Source organism: Crocuta crocuta, unplaced genomic scaffold (genome assembly GCF_008692635.1).
Source record: "Crocuta crocuta isolate KB4526 unplaced genomic scaffold, BGI_CrCroc_1.0 scaffold45, whole genome shotgun sequence".
Taxonomy (NCBI): domain Eukaryota; kingdom Metazoa; phylum Chordata; class Mammalia; order Carnivora; family Hyaenidae; genus Crocuta; species Crocuta crocuta.
In genome coordinates this window covers 4,445,409-4,470,261 of record NW_027530544.1, presented here as the reverse complement: position 1 = coordinate 4,470,261, position 24,853 = coordinate 4,445,409, and the positions used below count along the sequence as shown (strand labels likewise).

General features: G+C 38.8%; 1 protein-coding gene across 5 annotated transcripts in view; it reads right to left on the bottom strand.

Annotated features, from left to right (window-relative positions):
- RUBCN (rubicon autophagy regulator) overlaps positions 1-22,549 on the bottom strand; it is a 60,479-nt gene extending 37,930 nt beyond the window's left edge. For all 5 annotated transcript variants that reach the window (XM_077767659.1, XM_077767661.1, XM_077767660.1 and 2 more), the window contains exons 1-2: positions 22,307-22,549; positions 3,247-3,400 (exon numbers count right to left, since the gene is read on the bottom strand). In XM_077767659.1, coding sequence (XP_077623785.1) covers positions 3,247-3,400; positions 22,307-22,371 — 219 coding nt within the window. In that variant the 5' untranslated portion in view covers positions 22,372-22,549. The remainder of the gene's footprint in view (positions 1-3,246; positions 3,401-22,306) is intronic.
- Between the last annotated feature and the right edge of the window lie 2,304 nt (positions 22,550-24,853).

The following is a 24,853-nucleotide window of genomic DNA, read 5'->3' as shown; positions in this document are numbered from 1 at the left end:
AAAATACGGCCGCCTAGGGGCACCTGGGTGCCTCGGTCGGTTGCTCAGGTCATGATCTTATGTTGGTGAGTTTGAGCCCCATGTCGAGCTCTGTGCTGACAGCTCAAGAGATTCTGCTTGAGATTCTGTGTCTCCCTTTCTCTCTGCCCTTTCCCCACTCATACTCTGTCTGTCTTTCCTTCAAAAATAAACAATCATTAAAAAGAATTTTTTTAATTGGGTCGCCTATATTGCTGATAAAAGGTTTCTTCTTGGTGGTGGAAAAGAGGGGGATCTTTTTACTTCTCCTATTCAGCTGAGGAATCTTATAGACTGAGTGTCTCCACATTTCTTTTTTTCCCCCTTCCGTCCACATTTCTAAGCAGTAGAAAAGAAATGATCAAATATGCCTTGCCTTATAGAAAAACTAAAAGGTAGCCCAGATGCAGGCTGTCAGGGAAAATGAGATTCCTCTAAGAATATGGTCATGATGTCATAGCTTTCCAAAGGCCCTGAGTGATTTAAAAAAATAAAGTTCACATTCCATAACACATCCTTTGAAAGCACAGAATAGATATGACCAGCATGAATCACTGAATCCCTTCCCCCTCTCCAAGGGCACAACACCCAAAATAGCTTCCCGATGACGCAGCAGCCAGAAGCCTTTGAAAGCCTTAATCTTCAGGGAGGAAATGAAAGGGAAAAATAAGTCCTTGACACAGACATTAATTGTTAGGTCTTCACAAGGCAGAACAGAGCAGCAGTGAAATCGGTATTGATCTTTTGGTTTTGATTCTTTCCATTAGAGTGTATAGTTGAAAAATGTGTGTATGATAGATTTGCCTGGTTTGCTTTCCTTAATTAACATTACTGCTATTTTGTAGATGACCATATACTTTAATATTTTTCATTCTGATGACCATATGCTTTCATAGATATCACTTATTAATAACTGTAACAAGATATGTTAATGTTGGTTTGCATTTACCAAGCATCTTTCATTTGGAATTCCACTGACTTTACTATTTCATTATGACATTTTCTTTTTCTGGCACAGATGGTAAAACTGTCTTGTAATATGGTAAGGTGATTACTCTAGATGACAATATATAATTAGTAACGGGGCCAAAGAGAAAACCTTTTTGCTAGCAAGATGCAAGTACATAACCACTAAATGGCAGTGCCACTGATATATTTATTTTGGTCATCAACCTGGGAAACTTGTACTGAGTTTTTGTAAAACATGTGGCATGATTCCCAAGTTTCTGCCTTGGGAGACTGAGTGGCTGGCAATGCCACAAATTAGTGTTAAAAACAGGAGGAAAGGCAATCTTATGAGGAAAATAAATTTGTTTTGGGTCATGTTGTGCTTGGCCTATAGGACAAACAGCCAGATGATAATGTATACAGACAGTTTGTCTTATGGATCTGGAGTTTAGCAGAGGTGTCTGAGCTAGGGGTCTTTAGTACAAAGGTGATAGTTAAAACAATGCAAGTGGATGAAGCTATTTCAGGAAAATGTACAGAATAAGAAGAGATAAAGAAATGGGACAGAATCCTATTAAAAACTAAAATACAAAAGAAGAGATTCCAGGGAAAGAAACTAAGAAGGAATGGTCACAGGGATAAGAGAAGGACTCTACATCACTAGAAGAGTCATGGTAAGATGATGGTCAACAATGATGAACATAAGACAGTGTTCAAAGGAGAAGAAATGTTCATGGGTCTGGTAACATGGACATCATTTTACTTAAACTTCAGTAGCAAGATCACCAGTAGTAAGGGCAAAAACTAGATTGCAGTGGGTTAACTTATCTTCATAACTATTTTTTATAGAACTACATGTAACTTGTAACTTAAAAAATGGAAAGACATTTCCTATATGCCATAAACTGCACTAGGCAAATTTGTATGCTATTTCATCTTTCCATCAAACATTATGATATAAAAAACATTATCTTCATTTTTACAGATGAGAAAAGCAAGCCTCAAAAAAGTTAATAATACCTAATAGTTAAGATCAACTATCAACTTCTTGTGTTTTTTTAAAGCTTTTCATGTATACTATCTCATTTAATTCTCACAATAATTCTGTGAGGTAGGTATCAGTGTTATCTCCTCTTTTTACAAATGAGGAAACAGAGGCACAAAGAGATAGCTTACCCAATACCACAAAGTTCTGAAGCTGAGATTAACAGTCTGACTCAGAAGTCTATAATTGTAACTACTATGTCATTTTTCCCCCCAAGGACCTAAGAAACAAGTCTAGGTTTCAATCCAGGTTCTATCTGATTCTAGAGACTTTTGTCAGGCTACCATACAATGCTACCTCCAAGTGTCTAGAACAGTGCTTAAATAACAATAACCATTAAGAAACACTTTGAGAGAGCCTCACTTTCAGAACTTCCTCTGCATAAAGAAAATCTAACCTAAGCCAATTTTACCACTGAATTCTCAAAATATCAAACAGGAACGTTAGTTTGAAGATACTGTTCAGCGGTAATACACATATATTTTTAGAAGGAAGGGTAGCATATTAAATCCTACCAAACTATGAATACCTTAATACCAACTAGTTGGTTAGCTTTTTTTCAATGTGACTGCTAGTTGAGAATAAATTCTGATGAAAAAAGAGAAAGACAAGCTTAGCTCAAGGGAAAGAGTGCCAGGCAAGGAAAAATACTAGGCCTGATATGGGATGAGCATGAGTGTTTGGGAACACAAGATTATGCACATATCTGTGAGGTCTGATTTTTTAAGTCGGAGGGTACCAGAGCCAATGACTCACCCAACAATTTTATTCAGATCCAAACCTTACTTAAAGCACTGCAAATGGAGTAACTACCAAAGATAAGGCAAAACCATTATGTATTCTCACATTCTACTCACTATCAATACTCAAAGTTTATTAGTGTTTGAGGAAATTACAGAGAAGAAACTCAACATCAATGAAGTTTATATATAAAAAATAAGCTATAACTAAAATTACCATTCATAAGAATCAACAAGTTATCTATAAATGATGCTCAGAGGATATTCTAAAACTGACAATATTCTGTAAATACTTCTCAGAGGTGCACTAGGGTCCTCCTAAGGGAAAAATCCTAGTGATTCATCATCATTGTCCTTATCCTCTTCCTTCTCATCATATCACAGTCCCACTCTCAAGGGTTCACAGACCAGTAGCCTTCATCATCTCCCTGTCAACAACTTAATGCAACTGTTTCTTTTCAGCAAAACCTGGTAAGAAAGAAGAGATTAACATACCTGGTCATGGATGAGCCCATGATAGAGAATGCTCTGCATATCCCTACAAAGCCGCTCCAGGCCACCATACTTGGACCAGACGTTGGGGCTGTTGGCTGACACCAAACCCTCCACAGTAGTCTTCAAATTACCCAGCAACTGCCAGTGCTCCCTCCTGCAAGGGCATCATTTATACCAGAGGTTAGTTAACTTTGTTGTACCTAATCCTAAACACGTCAAAGAAAGGCTGAGCCAAGAAGTCTCCTACCCCATACCCTATTATTTTTTCCCCTATTAATTTTTTACTTGGGCCTAAGACCCAATTCTGAGAGGACTTAAGTTGTAAAGAACACTAAGATTAAAAAACAAAAACATCCTCAACAAGATATTAGGCAACCAGATCCAACAATACATTAAAAAAAATTATTCACTATAACCAAGTGGGATTTATACCTGGGATGCAGGGCTGGTTCAATATCTGCAAAACAATCATTGGGATTCATCACATCAATAAAAGGACAAGAACCACATTATCCTCTCAATAGATGCAGAGAAAGCATTTGACGCAATACAGCATCCTTTCTTGATAAAAGCCCTCAAGAAAGTAGGGATAGAAAGATCATACCTCAAGATTACAAAAGCTTTATATGAAAGACCCAACACTAATATATATCATCCTCAATGGGGAAAAACTGACAGCCTTCCTTGTCAGGAACAAGACAAGGATGTCCACTCTTGCCATGCTTATTCAATATAGTATTGGAAGTCTTAGCCTCAGCAATCAGAATAAAAGGTATCCAAATTGGCCAGGAAGAGGTCAAACTTTCACTCTTCGCAGATGACATGATACTCTATATGGAAAACCCAAAAGATTCTACCAAAAAATGGCTAGGAATTCAGCAAAGTTGCAGGATATAAAATCAATGCACAGAAATTGGTTGCATTCCTATACACTAATAATGAAGCAACAAAGAGAAATCAAGGAATCGATTCCATTTACAATTGCACCAAAAACCGTAAAATACCTAGGAATAAATCTAACCAAAGGTGAAAACTCTGTACACTGAAAACTACAGAAAGCTCATGAAAGAAATTGAAGAAGACATTAAAAACTGGAAAAATATTCCATGCTCCTGGATAGGAAGAATGAATATTGTTAAAATGTCAATACTACCCAAAGCAATCTACATATTCAATGTAATTCCTATCAAAATAACACCAGCAATCTTCACAGAGCTAGAACAAACAATCCTAAAATTTGTATGGAACCAGAAAAGACCTTGAATAGCCAAAGCAATCTTGAAAAAGAAAACTGAAGCTGGAGACATCACAATCCTGGACTTCAAGCTATATTACAAAGCTGTAATCATCAAGACAGTATGGTACTGGCACAAAAACAGGCACTCAGCTCAATACAACAGAATAGAAAACCCAGAAATGGACCTACAAATGTATGGCCAACTAATCTTTGACAAAGCAGGAAAGAATATCCAATGGAATAAAGAAGTCTCTTCAGCAAGTGGTGCTGGGAAAACTGGACAGTGACATGCAGAAAAATGAACCTGGACCACTTCCTTAAACCATACACAAAAATAAACTCAAAATGTATGAAAGACCTAAATGCAAGACAGGAAGTCATCAAAATCCTCAAGGAGAAAGTAGGTAAAAACTTCCTTGACCTTGGACACAGCACCTTCTTACTCAACATGTCTCTGGAGACAAGGGAAACAAAAGCAAAAATGAACTACTGGGACCTCATCAAAATAAAAAGCCTCTGTACAGCAAAGGAAACAATCAGCAAACTAAATGGCAGCCGACAGAATGGGAGAAAGTATTTGCAAATGACATCAGATAATGGGTTAGTATCCAAAATCTATAAAGAACTTATCAAACTCAACACCCAAAAAACAAATAATCCAGTGAAGAAATGGGCAAAAGACATGAATAGACACTTCTCCAAACAGACATCCAGATGGCCAACGGATGCATGAAAAAATGTTCAACATCACTCTTCATCAAGGAAATACAAATCAAAACCACAATGAGATACCACTTCACACCTGTCAGAATGGTTAACATTAACAATTCAGGCGACAGATGTTGGCGAGGATGCGGAGAAAGAGGATCTCTTTTCTTTTGCCCTGCTGGTTGGAATGCAAACTGGTGCAGCCACTCTGGAAAACAGTGTGGAGGTTCCTCAAAAAATTAAAAGTAGAACTACCCTACGATCCAGCAATTGCACTACTAGGTATTTATCCAAGAGATACAGATATGCTGTTTCGAAGGTGCACATGCATCCCAGTGTTTACAGCAGCACTATCTACAATAGCCAAAGTATGGAAAGAGCCCAAATGTCCATCGATGGATGAATGGATAAAGAAGATGCAGTATATATACACAATGGAGTATTACTCAGCAATCAAAAATAATGAAATCTTGCCATTTGCAACTACATGGATGGAACTAGAGGGTATTATGCTAAGCGAAACTTGTCAGTCAGAGAAAGACAAATATCATATAACTTCACTCATATGAGGACTTTAAGATACAAAACAGATACACATAAGGGAAGGGAAGCAAAAATAATATAAAAAACAGGGAGGGGGACAAAACATAAGAGACTCTTAAATATAGAGAACAAAAAGAGGGTTACAGAAGGGGTTGAGGGAGGGAGGAATGGGCTAAATGTGTAAGGGGCATTAAGGAATCCACTCCCGAAATCATTGTTGCTCTATATGCTAACTAACTTGGATGTAAATTTTAAAAAATAAATTAAATGTAAAAAAAACCCTCACTCTTAACATGGCATGTTATGCTTTGTAAGGTGATCTTCATCTATTATTTCATTCAATTCTCACATAAGAAGCCTATAAACCTGTGTTTCTAAGACTGCAACTCATCAAGATCCATTTCTGGAAATGATAGGACATAAGCAATAAAGAGATGAGGGCATTTGATCAAATCCAGAAATCTTTTTCAGAATAAAAAAGTCAAAAATGACTTTTTATTCACTATCTTTCCATGCACTAAGTACACATACCTGCATACAAATATGATTAAGAATAGAAATTGTCCATGATCTCTGCCCCCCACCCCCATAGTTTTTTAAGCTAAAGTCAAGACTAAAAGGTTCTGTTTGCACTGAGCCACTTTGGGACATGCCTCCAAATCAGTCAACTTTTGGCTTATTCTTCTGGACCATGTAAAGTACTGCAGAAGAAAAGTCTGAAAATTGCTGCCCTAAATGATCTTCAGATTCCTCTTAAATCCCCAGCATTTTCTCAACAGTTTCCATCCCGATAAAAACTCAAAACCAACTTCAATTGAATGAGAAAAGGTGGATGCACGGAATCAAACTGCATAAAGAAAACATGAGATGAAGTGCCAAACTCCTCCTCTTAGGCCTTCAATTGTCATGCTGCACACTTTACCTTGCCCTGTTTTAATTTCTTATTAAAATATTACTCTTTATACTTGTCAAGGACAGTCGTGGGAATAATAATTTTTTTCAGGAACTTTCACCATAACTATTTTACATCATTTAAATACCTATAAGGGCAAAAGGGTCCTGAATTGGAATCCTTTCTAATTCCATCAGTACTCAAAACTAACTTTTGTACATTTTCTGAGTCATTTTTAAAAGTTGGTCAGTAAAGACAACTAAAATATAATGAATGAAGCCAGATCCAGTATAAGAGTGTCATCTAAAAAGAGAAAGTCAGATGAATCTCAATTTGGTCTTCTGCTCTCAAGGCCTTAAGACCAAGAATTTATTCAAACTGGGAGACATCAGGCTTTCTTAACCTTACACCATTTAAACATGCAAGTCACCAAACTCATTTATTCTATTTCTTTTTCCCCAGTTTTATTGAGATATAATCGACATATAACATTATACTAGCTTGAAGTTTGTAACATAATGATTTGATATATGTATATACTGCAAAATGATTAACATATTAAGCTTAGTTAACATTCATAGCTCACACAGTTACAAATTTTATCTTGTGATGAGAACATTTAGATCTACTCTCTTAGCAGCTTTCAAATATATTATACAGTCTTGTTAACTGTAGTCACTCATGCTGTACATTACATCACAGAATTCATTTATCTGATTATTGGAAGTGTACCCATTTCCCTCATCCCCCACCTCTATTAACCACCCATTAGTCTGCTCTCTATTTCCAGGAGTTTGACTTTTTTAGACTCCACATATAAGTGAGATTATACAATATTTGTCTTTCTTTGTCTGACTTATTTCACTTATCATAATGCTCTCAAGGTCCATCCATGTTGTCACAAATGGCAGGATTTCCCTTTTAGAGCTGAATAATATTCCTCTGTGTGTGTGTGTCACATTTTCTTTATCCATTCATCTATCAATGGATACTAAGGTTGTTTCCATGCCATGGCTCTTACAAATAATGCTGGAGTGAACACAGAGGTACAGATACATCTTCAGCATCCTGTTTTTGTTTCCTTTGGATATATACCCAGAAGTAAAACTGCCAGATCACACAGTACTTCTATTTTTAATTTCTGAGGAATCTCCATACTACTTTCTACAGTGGCTACACCACTATATTCCCATCAACAGTGTACAAGGATTCCCTTTTCTCTACCTTCCCGCTAACACTTGTTTTCTCTCATCTTTTTGATGACAGCCCTTCTAATAGGCATGAGGTCCTATCTCACTGCAGTTTTTTTAATTTGTATTTCCCTGACGATTAGTGATCCTGAGCACCTCTTCACGTACCTGTTGGCCATTGTCCTGTTCTATTTCCATACCAGTCCCAAGAGACATGTCAAGATAACTATGATGTACAGAGGACTTAGATGGTCATTAAAATGCCACTTATTGTTATATTGCGAGAAACTGCCATCACAGAAGTCAACTGACTGCCAACTTTTGCTTCAGTGACTCTCCATCTCCTATGCTTCCGTAGGGTTAATTTGGCCTGTTCAGACTGACATGGTTTTCACATTCCAACAGGTTACAATCAAGTCTTGCAGGCCTGAGAACAGTTTGCTTCCTCAAGTGACTTTACATATCTATGTTCTGATTTATTCTCTATCTTACAAGCATAACTGTCAAAGAACATCATTATAAATTCTGCAAGCAGACACCAAGTACCCTATCATCCTAAGGCTTTGATTCCAAATTATATAAAGAGCACTGAAATCCTAGAAACCTGAGCATTCAGATCTACTACCAACTTCTACTGGACAAAGCTAAAGAACTTTCCTTCCCCACAATGTAACATCCCTAAGATACCAAAGCTACAGAAGAATGTGGCTCTTATTCTAAGATACACCAAATCATTTATATTTGGTATAAGCTCATGCAAAAGAAAAGTAAACTTTAAAAAAATTTTATTTACATAGCTAGTCTATTTAGTGTCTTTACCCTTTTAGAATACTTTATCCTAATGATGCAGTTATCACTTTCAGAGAATTGAAATGCTAAATCCAATTGGAGCCCATACACAGTAGCTGCATTTATCTATTCATACCTGAATCTTATATGCAAGTGAACAGATCACCATAAGAAATCAAATATGCCTCTGTATTCTTTAACCACACTTTCAGTAAGTAAGGTCAATCTTTCTTGGATGAAACCTGTTTAGTAATAATTATTTGAATGGTATCACCTTGAATTGACATGTAACCTTTATCTGGGCAAAAGCAAGGCCTTTGAAGTATATTAGGTTCAAAGTAGCCCTTTGCAGAGCCACTTCTCCAAGTACAGAGAGTGCTCTCCCTTAATCATCATAAATTAAAAGCAAGTATTTCTAAGCATCTCACCCTGTGCCAAGGAAGAACGAGGTCTAAGTGGCAAAGGACAGTATAATCTATTGCTACCTGAATCATTTTCATCAACAGTTATGCCAACCTCAGAATAGAGTTCTATCTATTTTCTTTCGGGATGATTTTGACTTGATTCCTCCTTGAAAGAGGAATAGAAATTGCTTAAGCAACTCAAATAAGGATATTAAAGGAAAATGTTTTCCTAAATGCCAGCTCGGTATTAGGTTTGCCAAGTCACAATTAGAAGCGATACTCAAGGGGCCAGCATTACCTTGATACCAAAACAAGAAAAAGACACTACCAAAAAAAGGGAACTACAGGCCAATATCTCTGATGAACAAAGATGCAAAAACCCTCAACAAAATATTAGCAAACCAAACCCAATAATATATTTTAAAAATCATTCAGCACAATCAAGTGGGATTTATTGCTGGGATACAAGGTGGTTCAATATTCACAAATCAACCAATGTGATACATCACATCAACAAGAGACTTGATAAACAATGACACAATCATTTGAATACATGCAGAAAAAAGTATTTGACAAAGTACAACATCTATTCATGATAAAAACCCTCAACAAAGTAGGTTTAGAGGGGACATACCTTAACATAATAAATGCAATATGTGAAAAACCCACAACAAACATCATACCCAGTAGAGAAAAACTGGGAGCTTTTCCCCTAAGATCAGGAACAAGACAAGGATGTCTACTCTCACCATTTTTATTCAACATAGTTCTGAAAGTCCTAGCCACAGAAATCAGACAAGAAAAGGAAATAAAAGGCATCCACATTGGTTTAAAAAAAAAAAAAAGGAGTAAAACTTTCCCTACTTGCAGATGACATGATACCGTATATAGAAAACCTTAAAGATTCCACCAAAAAACTACTAAAGTGATCTGTGACTTCAGTTAAGATTGCAGGATACAAAATTAATATAAACTTGTTGCTTTCTATACACTAATAATGAAGTAGCAGAAAGAGAAATTAAGAAAATAATCCTATTTACAAATGTACCAAAAATAATAGAATACCTATTGCCACAGCAATCCTGAAAAAGAAGAACAAAACTGGAAGTATCACAATCCCAGATTTCAAGACATACTACAAAGCTGTAGTAATCAAAACAGTATGGTACTGGCACATAAAAAAACAAATAGATCAAGAGAACAGAATGGAGAGCCCAGAAATAAACCCACAATCATATGATCAATTAATCTTTGACAAAGGAGGCAAGAATATACAATGGGAAAAAGATAGTCTCTTCAAAAAATGGTACTGGGAAAACTGGACAGCTACATGCAAAAGAATGAAACCAAACCACTTCACATATACACAAAATAAACTCAAAACAGATTAAGGACGTAGGGGATCTGGGTGGCTCAGTCAGTTAGGCGTCCAACTCTCAGTTTCAGCTCTGGTCATGATCTCATGGTTTGTAAGTTTGAGCCACTGATTGGGTTCTGTGCTACTGGTGTGGAGCCTGCTTGGGATTCTCTCTCTCTCCTTCTTTCTCTGCCCCTCCCCTGCTCGTGCTCATGCTCTCTTGCGTGCTCTCTCTCTCAAAACAAATAAATAAAACTTTTTAGAAAATGGATTAAGGACCTAAATGTGAGACCTGAAACCATAAAAAGCCTAGAACAGAGCACAGGCAGTAATTTCTCTGACATCAGCCATAGCAATATTTTTCTAGATAGGTCTTCTGAGGCAAGGGAAACAAAATCAAAAGTAAACTATTGGTACTACATCAAAATAAAAAGCTTCTTGGCTTAAAAAAAAAAAAAGGGGGGGTGCCTGGGTGTCTCAGTTGGTTAAGTATCAACTCTTGATCTCAGGGTCATGAGTTCAAGTCCTGCATTGGGCTCTATGCTGGGCATGAAGCCTACTTATAAATAAATAAATAGCTTCTGCACAGCAAAGGAAATAATCAACAGAACTAAAAGGCAATCTACTGAATAGGAGATTCCCAAATGACACATCTTATAATTTATTAAATGACATATCCAAAATGTATTAAAAATTTACAAGACCGAGGGGCACCCGGGTGGCTCTGTTGGTTGAGCATCCAACTTTGGCTCAGGTCATGATCTTACAGTTCATGAGTTTGGGCCCCATGGTGGGCTCGGTGCTGTCAGCCTGTCAGCGCAGGGCACATTTAGAACCCCTATTTCCCTCTTTCTGCCCCTCCCCCATTTACACTCCTTCTCAAAAAATTAAAAAAAAAAGAACTTACAAGATTGATCACACACACACACACACACACACGATACAATTATTAAAAGATGGGCAGAAGACATGAACAGACATTTCTCCAAAGAAGCCATGCAGATGCCCAATAGACACATGAAAAGATGCTCAATATCACTCATCATCAAGGAAATGCAAATCAAAACCACAATGATATATCCCTTTATACCTGCCAGAATAGTTAAAGTCAAAAATACAACAACAAGTGTTGGTAACAATGTGAGGTAAAATGAAGCCTCTTGCACTGTTGGTGGGAATGCAAACTAGTGCAGCCATTGTGGAAAGCAGTATGGAGATTCCTCAAAAAATTAAAAATAGAATTACCACATGATCCTGTAATTCTACTACTGAATATTTACCCAAAGAATACAAAAATAATTTGAAAAAATATATGCAATCCTATGCTTATTGCAGCATTATTTACAATAGACAAATTATGGAGGTAGCCCAAGTGTCCATTGAGAGACGAATGGATAAAGAAGGTGCGTGTGTGTGTGTAATGGAATATTACTTGGCCACAAAAAAGAAAATCTTGCCATTTGCAACAACATGGATGGATCTAGAGAGTATAATGCTAAGTGAAATAAGTCAGCCAGAAAAAGACAAATACCACATGATTTTACTCATGTGGAATTTAAGAAACAAGACAACAACAAAAGAGACAAACTAAAAAACAGACTCTTAACTGAGAACAAATGGATAGTTATCAGAGGGGAGGTGAGTGGAAGGAATGGGTGAAATAAGTGAAAGTGATTAAGGGTGCAGTTATCATGATGAGCACTGAGTAACACAGAGAACTGTTGAATCACTATACTGTATGCCTGAAACTAATATAACACTGTATGTTAATTATCCCAGAATTTTAAAAAAGTGACACTCAAGGTTAAAACAGAAAGGTTACAGGCAAATGTTATTTTTTTAAAAAGTGCTATGTCCCAGGTGATGTATCCAAGTGTTGGATCACTCTATACTGTACACCTGAAACTAATATGACACTATATGTAAACTAACTGGAATTCAAATAAAAACTTATAAATAAAAAGGGCTATCCATATAACTAACACATAATCACTAAAAATAACTGAAATATATGACATATAGTAAATATGTAATAAGTATTATGCAATTGTAAAGTGAGATTTTAATCCAAGAAATATATATTGACATGTCTTGGATCCCCAGCATCCTTTTTAGTGGTACAAGGATACAGTTTCAACTTATTGGCATACCCTCTCCACAGTGTGCCTTTTATCTGCAAAGGATCGTGGTATCTACCTGAAATCAAGATTGAAAGTCAGGTTGTCCCAAGTCAGATAAGGATTTGATTCCTGAAATGTAAGAAAAGTATGTGATATCCAAATGATGGAATATCATGAAACCATGAAAAGTTTTCATTAGGAAGAGTTTCCAAAGTTAATGATATATAGTATATCAAACCATAGAAAGCAAAATATAAAATTATTATTTATGACCTCAACATAAAAATACTGAGAGAAATTAAGAGATGTAATAGTGGTTACCTCTAGTTATATGAGGGGAATGTAGAGAAGGAAAGAACTGTTTGGCCTTCCTTGAGTCTAGCAATTAATGAAAGAGCAATAATCTGAACAAAGTTAGCAAACAAGAGGCTGGAAAATACCATCAAGGATTTTTTTAAATACCAAAGCATCAAGGGCATCTTATGTTGAAAGGCTGTGGTCCGGCAAACACCTGGGACTTTTAATACCAAAAAGCACTCCCTGAAAAGAAGTAATAGGTTCCTTTTTTACAGCAGAGGAAAACATAGTTAAGTAACCTTAAGTAGCAACAGACTACCACATTTAATTTGTTTAACTTTCTTCTCATCTGGTTTCATATTTTCTGGTTTTAATTATATAGTATCTGACATGTAGAGTATGCAGTTAAATATTTATGATGTTTTTAAGTAAATAATATGCTTATAGAAAAGACATGCCTGACTTCATTATAGTCTCTCAGCTCCAGGGCTCCTAGGAGAACCTAACCATGGGCCAGTCCCATCTCTTTAATGGCTGACAGCAGAATCTTCCTGTCTTGCAGGGAATATGTAGTCATCGTAGGCATGCTTGTAACTTCATATCTATTCAAATGCCTCACCAATCACACTACATTTGAATGACATCAAATTTATTGAATTTCAACAATGAACGGATTTAACAAAAGGAAAATCCCTTATGTCAGAAACCTAAACCACTGATGATGTACAAACTCCTCAGTATGGAATTCGAAATGTCTTCATCATGTAGCTCCAATCTAAATACCAACTTTCCTGCTCAGTACTCCTCAATTTGAATGTAGTCTCTCCCTACCACACTTTATTATAAACATGCCAACCTCACATCTACTTCCATGACTTTATTTATGCAGAACTTTTCCAGTTAGAATGCTTCTCTTCTTGTCTCATTCAGGGACTCAGGTCCAACTCTAGCTCAAACTTCTCCTAAGAAGTTCTAAATAAGGAGACCTGGGTGGCTCAGTCAGTTTTAAGTGTTCGACTTTGGCTCAGGTCATGATGTCACAACCTGAGTTTATGAGTTCGAGCCCCACATTGGGTTGTCTGCTGTTAGCATAGAGCTCATTCAGATCTTCTGTCTCCTCTCTCTCTTCCCCTTCCCAACTCTCACACACACTCTCTCTCAAAAATAAATAAACGTTTAAAAAAAAGTTCTAAATAGTTCGACTTGCTATAACTCCTTTGTTTGAAACCCTGTAATATACACTGTCAATATAACATTCTTCCTAATCATCCATAAAAAAACTGTTATTGTATGTGGTTTGTTTCCTCAAGGATAGAGACCATGTCTTTTCTATTTCTTTTGTACTTTATAAGAAGGACGGAGAGGGGCGCCTGGGTGGCTCAGTCGGTTAAGCGTCTGACTTCGGCTCAGGTCATGACCTCACGGTTTATGGGCTCGAGCCCCATGTTGGGCTCTGTGCTGACAGCTATCTCAGAGCCTGGAGCCTGTTTCAGATTCTGTATCTCCCTCTCTCTCTGACCTTCCCCTGCTCACACTGTCTCTCTCCCTCTCTCAGAAATAAAAATTAAAAAAAATTTTTTTAAACATTTTTTAAAAAGGACAGAGAAAATGTCATGCAGCAGAAAGAGAACAAGCTTCATAGTCAGGCCAACCTGAATTTGAATCCAAGCTCAAACTAGCTGTTGCATCCTTGGGTAAGCCATTTAAATTCTTTAAGCTTCAGTTCCTTCAGTGTAATTGATCATCTATAGAAAGCACCATCATAGAGCAGATAATAATATTCCTTCTCTTTTCTCTGTCCTTTTCCCTCTTTCACCTTCCACGGTATAAACACACAACTATATTAGAAGGGGTACCAGAATAAAGTTTTCTTACCCATTCTGCCTCAGAGAAAATTCTGCCAAAAACTATCTAGATTGGACAGTCTGTAACACAAATTAAGACATGTCATTGTGCTCTGCATCTAAACAATGTCTCACCTGATTTTAAACCAGGGTTAAATCTCCTCTTAGTAAATACATATTCCAAGGTCTGATTATGCTCATGGTGCTCTCGCTGAAGCAGAAAGCTAGAAAAGACTTCCTCAGATTTGGAGGTATCTTGTATGTAACAGGGACTCAAATCTGCTTAGTTGATAGAATGGTAGAAACATATCAGGTTTTATTGCAAAGCAATGAGGCTAATTTCATGAGCCATATAAGAAACTCAGTCTCATTACCATACTGTCATGTCTGGGTAGCAGAATGCTTTACAAGCAAGGTAAAGGAGGCACACACCACCACTTTGATAGCAAAGCACAGGAGGAAAGAAAGACTGCTTCAATTACTTCAGTTTTAGGGACACCATTTTAAAGCAAAAGCTAACTATCATTACAACTAAAACTGGATTATCTTTTTTAAAAATTTTTAATGTTTATTTGTTTTTGAGAGAGAGAGAGAGACAGAGAGACAGAGTGCAAGGGGGGAGGGGCAGAGAAAGGAGAGAGATGATCTTTTTTTAAAAAGTTTATTTTTGAGAGAGAGAAAGCACATGCATGTGCATGCATCCATATGGGGGAGCGGCAGAGAGAGAGAATCCCAAGCAGGCTCCTCACTTGCAGTACAGAGCCGGAGGCAGGGCTCAAACTCACTAACGGCTCAAACTCACTAACCATGAGATCATGACCTGAGCTGAAATCAAGAGTCAGGTGCTTAAATGACTGAGCCACCCAGGCACCCCTAAAACTAGACTATCTTAAAAATTGCTGAGGCAAAGAAAGAGCAAGAAAATATTATAAAAGTCATTTTTAGGGGCACCTGGGTGGCTCAGTTAAATGTCTGACTTTGGCTTAGGTCATGATTTCCTGGTTTGTGGGTTCGAGCTCACATGAGGCTCTATGATGCCAGCTCAGAGCCTGAAGCCTGATTCAGATTCTATGTCTCCTCTCTCTGCCCTTCTCCTGCCAGTACTGTCTGTCTGTCTGTCTCAAAAATAAACAAAAAAAAAAGTTTAAAAATCATTTTTTAAAAGATGACAGAATTAAGATGAAACAGATATAAAAATTAAAGTCAATGAACTAAACTCAACTATTTAATTTTTTTTAATGTTTTAATTTATTTTTGAAGGAGAGAGAGACAGAGCATGAGGGCAGGAGGGGCAGCAAGAGAGGGAGACACAGAATCCGAAACAGGCTCCAGGCTCTGAGCTGTCAGTATAGAGCCTGACACAGGACTCTAACTCATGAACTGTGAGATCATGACCTGAGCCGAAGTCGGACACTTAACTGACTGAGCCACCCAGGTGCCCCTGAACTCAACTATTTAAAACAAAACAGCCAATCAAGCAAAAAAGTTAGTTGAAATTATGATATTCTGTCAAGGTTACACTGAAGACAAGAATCATTAAAAAAGACAAAGAGGGCATAATGAAGATACAGCTCTCATTAATTTTTATGTATGTAATAACATGACCTCAAAATATATAAAACACTCACACACACAGGAGAAGACTGTTTTTCTACAAAAACAGTAGAAGACAGAAGAAAGAAAATTGAGGGGCTGGCTCAGTTGGTGGGAGCATGCGATCCTTGACCTCATGTTTATGGGTTCAAACTCCCACACTGAATATAGAGATTACTTAAAAATAAGATCTTAAAAAAAAATGGAAACAGAAAAAACAATGGTAATAGGAGATTAATGTTCAGATCATGAAAACCATAAAGTAAAAAGTGATTAGAAGAGCTGAATAACATATAAGGTTGTTCTTTACATCTAGAAAGCTACATCCTGAACATTTTTTTTTTTTAAGAATAGAACATTCACAAAAACTAGGTTTGTACTATGTAAGGTGCATACACACACAGTCCATCAATCCTCCAAAGCAGAAGAAGTACAGGTGTATTCTCTGGCCCTAAAGCTATGAGACAGTGAACAAATAACAAAAGTAGAATAGTAAAAAGATAAACAAACACCTCATAAAATTTAAAATCTCACAGGACTCTTGAGGAGGCAAAATAAAGTCATGGTATTGAAAGGGGTGGAGAGGGAAATGAAATTATGGCTTTCAATGCTTTCTTCACAAAAGCACCCAAATGAGAAAGCTCAGAGGGAGACTGTCTTAGAATCTTTTAGATATTATGGGGTTCTGCTCTTTTCTAGTAAAAAAATCAATGATCTCTTCAGTCCTACAATCTAGCACACTGTGAATTTCATTGGCAGAGGCCATGGCCCCACAAATTTTGAGGGTAGTTTGCCAAGTCCCTAGTCACTAATGATTTATAAGTTCCTTTAATAATCTTCTCTCCTCTCAATCAAGTGTGGGTTAAACTTCAAACAAGCCTGATTCAGAGGAACTAAAAAAACATGGGGACACCTGGGTGGCTCAGTCGGTTGAACATCTGATTTCGGCTCAGGTCATGATCTCACAGTTCATGGGTTCGAGCCCCGCATCAGGCTCTGTGCTGACAGCTCAGAGCCTAGAGCCTGCTTCCGATTCTGGGTCTCTCTTTCTCTGCCCCTCCCCTGTTCATGATCTGTCTCTCTCTGTTTCTCAAAGATAAATAAATGTTAAAATAAAAAAAAAATGTAAGCATACTCTAGTTGTTTCCCGAAAAACTCAGATTTAAGTCTTTAACAGCATTGTTCCACTGAACTTTCTATGATGCTGGAAATGTGCTTTATCTGTATCGTCCAGTATGGCAGCCAGTACACACTGTTCCCATTAAGCACTTGAAATCTGGAGAACATGACTAAAGAACTGAAATTTTAAATTTTATTTAATTTTAATTAATTTCAACTTAAATTGCCACACATGTGGGTAGTGGCTATCATGTTGGACAGAGCTGATCTATAACCACCCAGGTTGGCTAGTAAGATTTATGGAGGCAAAATAACAAAACAAAACACACACAAAACAATTCCATTTAAGGAAAGTGATAAAGCAGCTATAAAAAGCAGAACAGCTGTGGGAAGGATACCTGAGAAAAGCTGCAGCTTAGGGTCCCTGCTGGCAGCTGAGAGACCACCCTCACCCAGGTTCTGGCAATAGCATTTTCCCCCCAGGGCTTCAAGAGTACGTTGCGGGGGAGGGTGAAGGCAGTGAGTAGTGGGGGTAGGCAGGCTAATAACTGGACCAGAAACATGGATTGCTCAAAAATTATGTGATCCTCCTGCTTTACCACTTAAAAAAGGAAAAGAAAGGGAAGAAAATAAGAAATGAGGATAAATTTAAGAAAGTGAAAATAGGGAGAAAGGGAGAAAAGAGGCCATTCCAATGCACTTGCCCACCTATAAGAGGTATGACCAAATCGTTAACGTTTCCATTCCTCAGGTAAATATTCATTACACGGTGATTATATGTCAGGCACTGGGCTTATGGTGATAAAGAGGAGGAGTTACCATTCCTCCAGGTATTCATAATGAAATAGGGAAGACGGGCTTTTAACGTAACTATGCCATGAAGAGAGAAGTGCTACAGATATGGAAAAGGGCAGGTGAAGGATGCCTTCTAAAGGAGTATTATTTATGGGGCACCTGGGTGGCTCAGTCAGTTAAGCATCTGACTTCAGCTCAGGTCATGATCTCACAGCTCAGAGCCTGGAGTCTGCTTTGGATTCTGTGTCTCCCTCTCTCTCTGCCCCTCCCCCTCTTGTGCTCAGTCTGTCTCTCTCTCTCTCAAAAATAAACAAACATTTTCTAAATACTTTTTTTAATAAAAAAAATAATAAAGGAGCATTATTTGAAAGATGACTAAGAGCCTTCCAGGCAAAGGAGGAGGTACTACAGGGAATGTGGAAAAGCAAGAATGAGAATGATGAGGAAGATATAAGAGCGAGTGAATGCTATTGTTTTGTAACTGGCAATTTCATAAGGATCAAGGCACAGATTAAATATCAGGGAAAGAGTTTTAATTATATTTTCTATCTTCAATAAGAAAGGACTGAACATTTCGAAGCAAAATATTATAGTAACTTTGCTTCTGAAAAATTAAGATGGTAGCAGTGTGGAGGCTGTCTGGAATTGGGGCTAGAGTCCAGGCTAGGAGATCATTTAGGAGGCTACTGAGATAATCCACAATGAGAGATAATAGGGTTTTAAGTGAATATATTGTTTATATGTGCCCAGAATTCATGTCCCCTTCTTTTGGTAACAGAACCCTGATTTTCCACAGAGGAATCACCCCTCTGCAACTTACTCTGGTCCATGAAATTCCAAGAAAGTATCCCGTTGCCACAGGATCCAGGGTTGAGCACATAATTTAGACCTGACTGACCAGCATATTCCATACCTTGATTATAAGAAGAGGAATAGAACTCAAGTCAGCCCCATAATAGTCAGCCTCTTAAGTTTTGCTTTTGTTGTACCTATTGGGATTGCCTTTTGTTTGTTTGTTTGGGATTGGTAAACTTGAAGTTGCCAAGCATTATCCTATGGGAAAGTCTGCCTAAGAATGAAGCCAAAACATGGAGAAGAAGAGTCCATGGACAGGGACAAATTCTTGTTTAAGGACCTACATTTAGCCATGCCTAAAGCAATACTACTCCCTGGGATTTTCAGTAATATAAGCAAATATATATTTGGAATATATATTTGCTAATATATAAACAATGAAACAATAAAGCTTCAAGAGAAAAATCAGGAACAGAATTCACAGGACCTGGTAACTGCTTGGATATGGGAAATGAAGAGGGAAGTATCAAATTTCAGGGCAGCTGACTGAATGAAAAATGCTATTAACCGAGATAGAGAACAGAAGATGAAAAAAAGTTTCAGTCAATGGAATGAACTCAGTTTGGAGACACTAAAAAGTATTTTAGTACTTGAATTTTGACTCTATTTGGATCACTTCATCAAGAAAACTCTACATATAGCTGGTTCCCAAGCTCAGACTGTACAGCCCCAGGTAGTCTAGGGTGGCAGAACAACGCTAGCACAACCGTTCCTTTCACTGTTTAGGAGTTTCACCAGACACCTCCAAACAACAGGTATTTACTACATAACTAAAGAAAGCAAAGTATCATCTCTAAGCACTGTAGCATTTTGCTAGCGTGATAACTAGTTAGATGAAAAACAAGGGAACCTATGAAATTACTATACTCCAAGGATAAAGTGAAAAGCTAGGCTAACATCCCAATCTTCAGTGCACTGAACTCAGAGAAGCCACGGATGGAGGAAGAACAGGCTATACAACTGAAAACAGCAACCAGAAAAGCACTCACCCACCCAAGAAAACTGGGGAGGGGACAGAAGTAGACATTTTTTGCACTTAGTACATACCAGGCACTCTATAAGGAGCTTCATATACATTATCTTATCAAACCCTCACAACTTACCAGTCAGGAAGGCATTATTTTTCCTGGATACATAAGCCAAATTAAGCAACAGAGGGGCACCTGGGTGGCTCAGTCAGTTAAGCGTCCAGCTCTTGATTTCTGCTGGGGTCATGATCTTATGGTTCTTGAGTTAGAACAGGCATGGGGCTCTGCACTGCCAGTGAGGAGGCTGCTTGGGATTCTCTCTCTCCCTTTCTCTCTGCCCCTCCCCTAGTCATGCAGTCTCTGTCTCTCTCAAAATGAATAATTAAATTTTAAAAAATTAAGCGGTAAAGCTAGGAATCAAATGCAGATCTACCTGGTTATGAAGCTTACACACATTTCACTACATCAAATGCTTTCAGAAAAAATATTGGTAAGTTTATCCTTTATGTATAAAAACGAGGCCTTTTTTCTGAATTGGGTATTTTATTGACCATGGAAAATTAGGTTTGCAGTGACCCAGCCACAATGCCTCAATTCTCAGGCACAAGGCATGTATATGCCAGCTAACTATTTGGAACTAAGGAGGCCATTGGTGTCATGAAATCTCAATAAATAACACATTCTGAGTTAACCAGCCACTAACAAAGAGTAGGCTATAGCAACAATACCAGTAACCTTATGGGGATAATCCCACTGCAGAAATTAAATTGTGACTAGAGTTGCTTAAGAAGTAAGCATGGAAAAAATAATAGAGAGAAAAAGATACCTGCAAAGGAGCTCTCCTACTGGCCTAAGTGAGAGGCAAAGAATGCTATAAAATTCATTATCTTATACATTTGTCTCAGTATAACAAGAGGCAGCACAGCATAAGTACTATAAATGCAGACTCTGGAGCCAGACTGCCTGGTTTTGAATCCTGGTTCCACCAGGATTCACTATATGAAATTGGCAAGTTATTTATCCTCTCCATGTCTCAGCTTCCTCATCTATAAAATGGTGATGATAATAATTCCTGCCTCATACAGCTGTCATGAGGATTAAATAGCACTTGCAGGTCTCTTAAACAGTGTGTGGCATGTGATAATTATTTGTTTAAATACATTAATAACTAACCTAGCTAAATGGCCAGGTAGACGGGATGGACATTTGAACCTGAATTTCCAACCCAGCCTCTCCCACATGAACAGGTAAAGGAAAATAAAAATGACCCCAAAACTTGCTTAGAATTTACATGGGACCTTTTACATGAAACGTTTCACAGACATCTGGAGGAAGAATAGCCAAATATACATAAGCAGAAACTGAAACATGGAAAAGGGAAGTAAAATGTTCAGTTTCACTGAACTCATCATTCATACATCTCAGGCAGGAACCCAATCTTGTCAGTCCACGTTCTGTACAACAGGCCGCAAGCTAACAGTGTACAGAACAGAGGAGTCAAACCTACAAAGAGCCAGGTCTTCACCTTGGCACAATATCTCATTACTTTTCCCCTGCTGATGTTTTCTCAATGAAGCAAACTCTAAATATGGGAAGCACCTATACAGAGTATAAGCCACTATTTAAAGTAGTTTGTAAAATCTTAAAACCTCCGTTTCTAAAAAGTATGAAATAGGTAATAGTTCAGCATAAATAAATGTGAAATTGCTTAGTTGCATTGCGGGGAAGGAGTGAAGGGTCTGAAGATGAAAAGGAAATGGCTGAAGGGTCCTGCCACATTGACATTGACAGAGGCACGCACACAATTTCTAGTCGCATTAGCTAGCCCCCTCCCCCACACCATGGCCATTACAATCGTCCACTTTCATACACAGGCCCTCCTTCCCGACTTCTTCACACTCGTCCCCGCCTAAGCTTCTTTCTAGGCCACTCATACGGCCTAACCTTTGCGCCCAGAAATTCTTACAACACCAACCTTCTCAATATTGGACCGACTTGCTATCACCGCAAAGTTTTTGGGGACACCAACCTGTGCCCTACTCCTATCTGTAGATTCTGGCCAGTAAAATCTCACCACAGCACCTCTCAATACCCACCTCCCCCTCCGGCTCCCCCTGCCCTGAGCATATTCTACTCACCCTCCCTTACCCTCATTAAACCCGTTCCCCCGTCCGTCCTATCCACGCCCTGCCAGTCCCTCTGTTCACAATTTCTTCCCAAACAAGTCGCCCACAGGAATCGCCCTAATGTCTATCACGACTTCACCTGGTGCCCTCCGAGCCCCCCCAACTCTCCCGGTGACCTGGAGCGTCCATCTGCCCCTGACTCCCCCTGCCCTTTCCAGCCCACCTGCTCTCCTCCGGCAGGCGCTCCTCGCAGCCGCCGAGCTCCATTCCCGCGCCCTCTGGCCGCATCCGGGGCTGCGACGTCGCCTCCTTTATGAAGAGAGGTGTCCCTGCCTCTTCGCTCCTCAGGGGTTCCGAAGCCCCCCGGGAACGGAGGAGGCACTCTCGGTGGGTGGGCTCAGGGTGATGCACTACACCCGAGTTGACAGCAGGCGCGGTGATTGCAGCCTCAGCTGCGGTTCGTATCCCTGCCACCCCCACTTCCGGCTCCAAGAACTACAACTCCCAGCAAGCACCTCGAAGACTCGGTAGCCCCCGGCATGCACCGCCCTATCCAATCCGAGGACGCGCTCGCGGCGGATGCAGAACCTGGTTGCGTGCTCGCGGCCGTGCACCCTGCGGGTAACAGCAATGTCAGTCTCGGGAATCCGTACAGGTGTGAACCTTTACGCACTCTCCACACGTCGTTTCACTTTTTTTTTTTAATGTTTTATTTATTTCTGAGAGAGAGAGAGACAGCATGAGCAGGGGAGGGTCAGAGAGAGAGACACAGAATCTGAAGCAGGCTCCAGGCTCTGAGCTAGCTGTCAGCACAGAGCCCGACGTGGGGCTCGAACCCACGAACTCTGAGATCATGGCCTGAGCCAGAGTCTGACGCTTAACCGTCTGAGCCACTCAGGCGCCCCGTCACGTCGTTTCACTTTGAGGACCGGACTCGATCAGAATTCTAAACTAGGAAATAACGCTGGTCTTAAACCAAGTACCCTTCACCCCACTTCAGCCTATACTGGCTTAACACCTGTCGGTGGTGTTTGGGGACCTCAAAGCGTTTTAGTGAACTGAAGAACACAGGTTGCTTTGAGATCGGAAAGGAAAAACAGGAGCAAAAGGCTTTTCGGGAAGGTTTTTCTGGAGAATTGATGTCAGAGCAGGGTTTTAAAAGATAAGTATGAGTTAGCGAGGAGATGAGAAAGTGGAAAACAGTGGCCCAGGCGTAATGAAGCCTGCTGGTGTGGAAAGTGCTGGTTCTGAGTAGTAATAAGAGCTGAGAAGTGTTGATAGAATGGTGTTGGTGAGCAGGCACCCCAGAACATGAAGTGTCATTCCAAGGAGTTTGGATTTTATCCTTAGAACAATTAGGAGTAAGTTAAGGATATGAAAATCAAGAAGTAATTTGACCAAACCTGATTAGAAAACTAGGTTTGTAGGTAAGGGTGGAAGAATGGATATGAGAGGAGACTGGAAATCCCTATAGAGGCGAGTAGGTAATGCTGAATGAAGTGGGCCGGTTGTATGAGAGTGGCAGAAACTCTCAGAACTGGAAACCTCATCCAAGAAGGGAAGTCTCACCTGTGCTTTAATTGAATGTTGCAAATTGGGCATATGGGCCTGGAGTTGCCAGATAAATAGTCTGATTTTGCAATAGAAGCTGGAGTCTGAATTTTTAAGTACAGCTTCCAGATTTTTAAATATTGGCAACAATTTTGGAGTGGGGGGTACCACGTTTGTAGGCTAAATGTAATGTGGCCTTTGAGTTACTAGTCTGCAAGTCCAGGCCTGAACTAGGGCAGTGGCTATAGAGAACAAGGAGGTTGGTATTAGAGCAATGGTAAAGCGATAGAATCAGCACTACTCTGTGAGGGAAGGATCTAGATTAACTCCACGGGAAACTAGTTACTCTATTAACAATAATATATGACATAGGAATTTTCAAACTTGAGAAACCTTTTTTTGTGAATTAAAAATGAAATGAAGGAGCTTTTTAATGCAAGTTGTAACTTCCAACTTCTGTTTAAAAAATACTTTGCTCAAACTTTCTCGTACTTTCCTAGGAAAGGGTTATACTTTTTAAGGAAGAAGTGGTGTTAGTCATTGGGATTTCACTACCTTCTATTTCTACAAATGTACGAATTTTATTTTGGCATACAGTAAAATCCCAAATTATTGCCACATGATCTTAGCATATTTACATGAATCAGCTTTATCAGGAATTCCAGAACTACAATTATAAAAGGCTGGAAGAGTTCTATAGTAAAAGTTCTGGGAAATGTTATGTCCACGTTTGGGTTGACACCCATTTTCTTTAAGCAATCAGTTAATAAACATGATAATAACCTACACTAGCCATGTACCGCCCATCCCATCCCTCTGCTTTCCTTCACCCCATGTGGACATATCCTGAATCTCTTGTTTATGATTACACAGCTTCCCTTTTTAAAAATTTTATTTATTCTTGAGAGAGTGAGTGTGAGTTGGGGAGGGGCAGAGGGAGAGAGAGAATCCCAAGCAGGCTCAGCAGTGTCCACGCGATCCAGATGCCTGGCTGAAACCCACAAACTGAGATCATGAACTGAGCTGAAATCAATTAATCAAGCCACCCAGGCGCCCCAAACTTCCCTTTTTATATAGCTTGTTTCCATGAATCTATATTCCTCGGATGTATTGTTTTAAAATCTTTTGTGTTTTAACTTTATAAAAAGTGTATTGACCTGCATTTATTTTGGGGGTCTTACTTTTTTTAACTTAATATTACATTGATAAGATTTATTCA